Source organism: Myotis davidii, unplaced genomic scaffold (genome assembly GCF_000327345.1).
Source record: "Myotis davidii unplaced genomic scaffold, ASM32734v1 scaffold749, whole genome shotgun sequence".
NCBI lineage: Eukaryota > Metazoa > Chordata > Mammalia > Chiroptera > Vespertilionidae > Myotis > Myotis davidii.
In genome coordinates this window covers 1,581,213-1,583,645 of record NW_006300030.1, presented here as the reverse complement: position 1 = coordinate 1,583,645, position 2,433 = coordinate 1,581,213, and the positions used below count along the sequence as shown (strand labels likewise).

At 54.6% G+C, this 2,433-nt stretch overlaps 1 protein-coding gene across 2 annotated transcripts in view; it reads left to right on the top strand.

Annotated features, from left to right (window-relative positions):
- Window positions 1–68: 68 nt before the first annotated feature.
- LOC102753737 (sperm-associated antigen 6) overlaps window positions 69–2,433 on the top strand; it is a 64,679-nt gene continuing 62,314 nt past the window's right edge. The window contains exons 1-2 of one of the 2 annotated variants that reach the window (XM_015572056.1): window positions 69–466; window positions 554–649. In XM_015572056.1, coding sequence (XP_015427542.1) covers window positions 442–466; window positions 554–649 — 121 coding nt within the window. In that variant the 5' untranslated portion in view covers window positions 69–441. The remainder of the gene's footprint in view (window positions 467–553; window positions 650–2,433) is intronic. The other variant, XM_006776174.2, reaches the window with a different exon arrangement.

The window sequence follows — 2,433 nt, the reverse complement described above, 5'->3', positions numbered from 1 at the left end:
CTGCTGCGCAGAGAGAAGACTGGGGTGCAGCGCCGCTCCTGGCCTCCCAGGGCGGGCAAGGAGAACAGCCGCAGGGGAGGGCACACTCCAGACCCGGACGCCCTACCCAGCAGCATAGTGACACTCCACGGTGCAGACTCCTGCAGCGGGTGCGCGCGTTCGGCGCGTCCGGGCGCCCCTGCAGGTGAAGTTCTCCCCGGACTGGCCATTCTTGGGGGCGCGGGGCCCCGCCCCCGTGACGTCAATCCAGGGCCTGACAGTTGGAGCGCTTCTGATCGGTTGCTCGGGAGACCGGGGTACACAGAGAGGACTGGCCTCGGTGTCCAGGCCGAAAAGGCGCTGTCCCAGTTCCCCGTCCGCTGCCCGCTCCTGGGACTCGCAGGCCCCGGGCAGAGGAGCCAGGTCGCCCCGAGCTGTGGCCAGCGGAGAGCTTCAGGCACCATGAGTCAGAGGCAGGTGCTGCAAGGTAGGGGCTGGGGCGGCTGCCCCCACAGCAGTTGGCGGGAGCCAGGGCATGACTGAGCAGCTCGCTCCACCATGTCTCTCCCCGCAGTGTTCGAGCAGTACCAGAAAGCCCGGACCCAGTTCGTGCAGATGGTGGCAGAGCTGGCGACCAGACCCCAGAACATCGAGACCCTGCAGAACGCGGGTGAGCCCTCACCTGAACCCGCTTGGCCCGCACCCCTGGGGCTGCGTTACCTGGTGCCCTGCGCCTTCAGACATTAGTCTGCCCTGGTCCTCAGCCCTGCCTCGCCCATCACCCGTATCCCAGGCCAGTCACCGACTGTGTCACTGGGCTCTCCTAGCCGCGTTCCCCGCCCCCACCCTCTCCTTCCCCCTGCCTCCTATCCCACCCCTACCCCCTGCGCTGAGTTTTGGGCAAAAGGATGGGGGCCGGAGGAATTCCTCCAGTTCACTGAGAAGGTGGTAGAAGCATTCGGTCTCTTTCGCGGGCCTTTGGGGGTGAGGCTGAGCGGGGGAAGCTTACAGTTTGGTGTGACAGGGGACCTATTCCCATCTGTACTGCCACCAGGCAAGTGTCAGCTGGGAAGTCAAAGCCAAAGGAACTACCTGCCTGGAAGTCATTTTATGTGAATGGGAATCTGCCCTAGTCAGGCCCCTTTTACTATCAGGGTGTGAATGCCTGTCACCCTGCCTTGATCACCTTCAACTTCACATCAAAGAAATTCCGTTAGTTCTCATTTTGCATTAGTGAGAGAGCTTGATATGCTTGAGTATTTTCCAGGAGATTCAAAGTCGGTAAAGATCTAGTTTTGAGAAACCCTTATAATATTCTCATTCCACCCCTCAGCCCAACTCATGCAGACTGTAGAGGGGAAGAGTGTGTGTGTGATTTGCTTCTTATCTAGTAACAAGGAGATAATGGAGGCTTTCCTCTCCCTTCCCTTCCCTTCTCTCATTAAGCATGATGCCACCACCATCTGAACTCAAAGTATGATAGCATCTTATCACTATTGTGTCATGAGAAGCCTTCAATTTATAGGATATGATCTTCAAAACTCACTTAAATTAACATGGAATTAAAAGAAAATTAAGAACATTAAAATTAAGGATAAGAATGTTTAGACATAATACTTACTCTGGGTTATTTTTTAGGAGAATTACTACAGCACCTAGATGGTACCCTGTAGTGTCCTTGGGAGGGATTTTGGTGTTTATTCTTTCTATGTTTTTATTTAGGGTCAGGAGGTATATTAAGAATGGAGAAAGTGCATTTTATAACAGTCTTTAAAACTTTTTAGCCGAAACCGGTTTGGCTCAGTGGATAGAGCGTCGGCCTGCGGACTGAGGGGTCCCAGGTTCGATTCTGGTCAAGGGCATGTACCTGGGTTGCAGGCACATCCCCAGTGGGAGATGTGCAGGAGGCAGCTGATCGATGTTTCTCTCTCATCGATGTTTCTAACTCTCTATCTCTCTCCCTTCCTCTCTGTAAAAAATCAATAAAATATATTTTTAAAAAAACTTTTTAAAACTTTTTATTTAGGGACTAGTGCCCGGTACATGAAATTCGTGCATTGCGGAGGGAAGGGGTGCCCCTCAGTCTGTCCTGCACCCTCTCCAATCTAGGATCCCTCTCACAATCCCGGACTGCTGGCTCCTAACCACTCACCTGCCTGCCTGCCTGATCATCCCTAACTGCTCCCCTCTTCTGGACTGCTCACCCCCAACTGCACCCCTGCCAGCCTGATAACCCCCAACTGCATCCCCCCTGCCAGCCTGATTGCCCCCAACATCCCCCCTGCACCGGCCTGGTCACCCCTAACTGACCTCCCCTGCTTGCCTGATCGCCCACAACTGCTCTCCCCTGCTGGCCATCTTGTGGCTGTGAGTGCCACCATCTTTGAGGGCATGGCAGTCAATTAGCATATTCCCTCATACTGGTTGTGGGCGCCGACATCTTTGAGAGCGGGT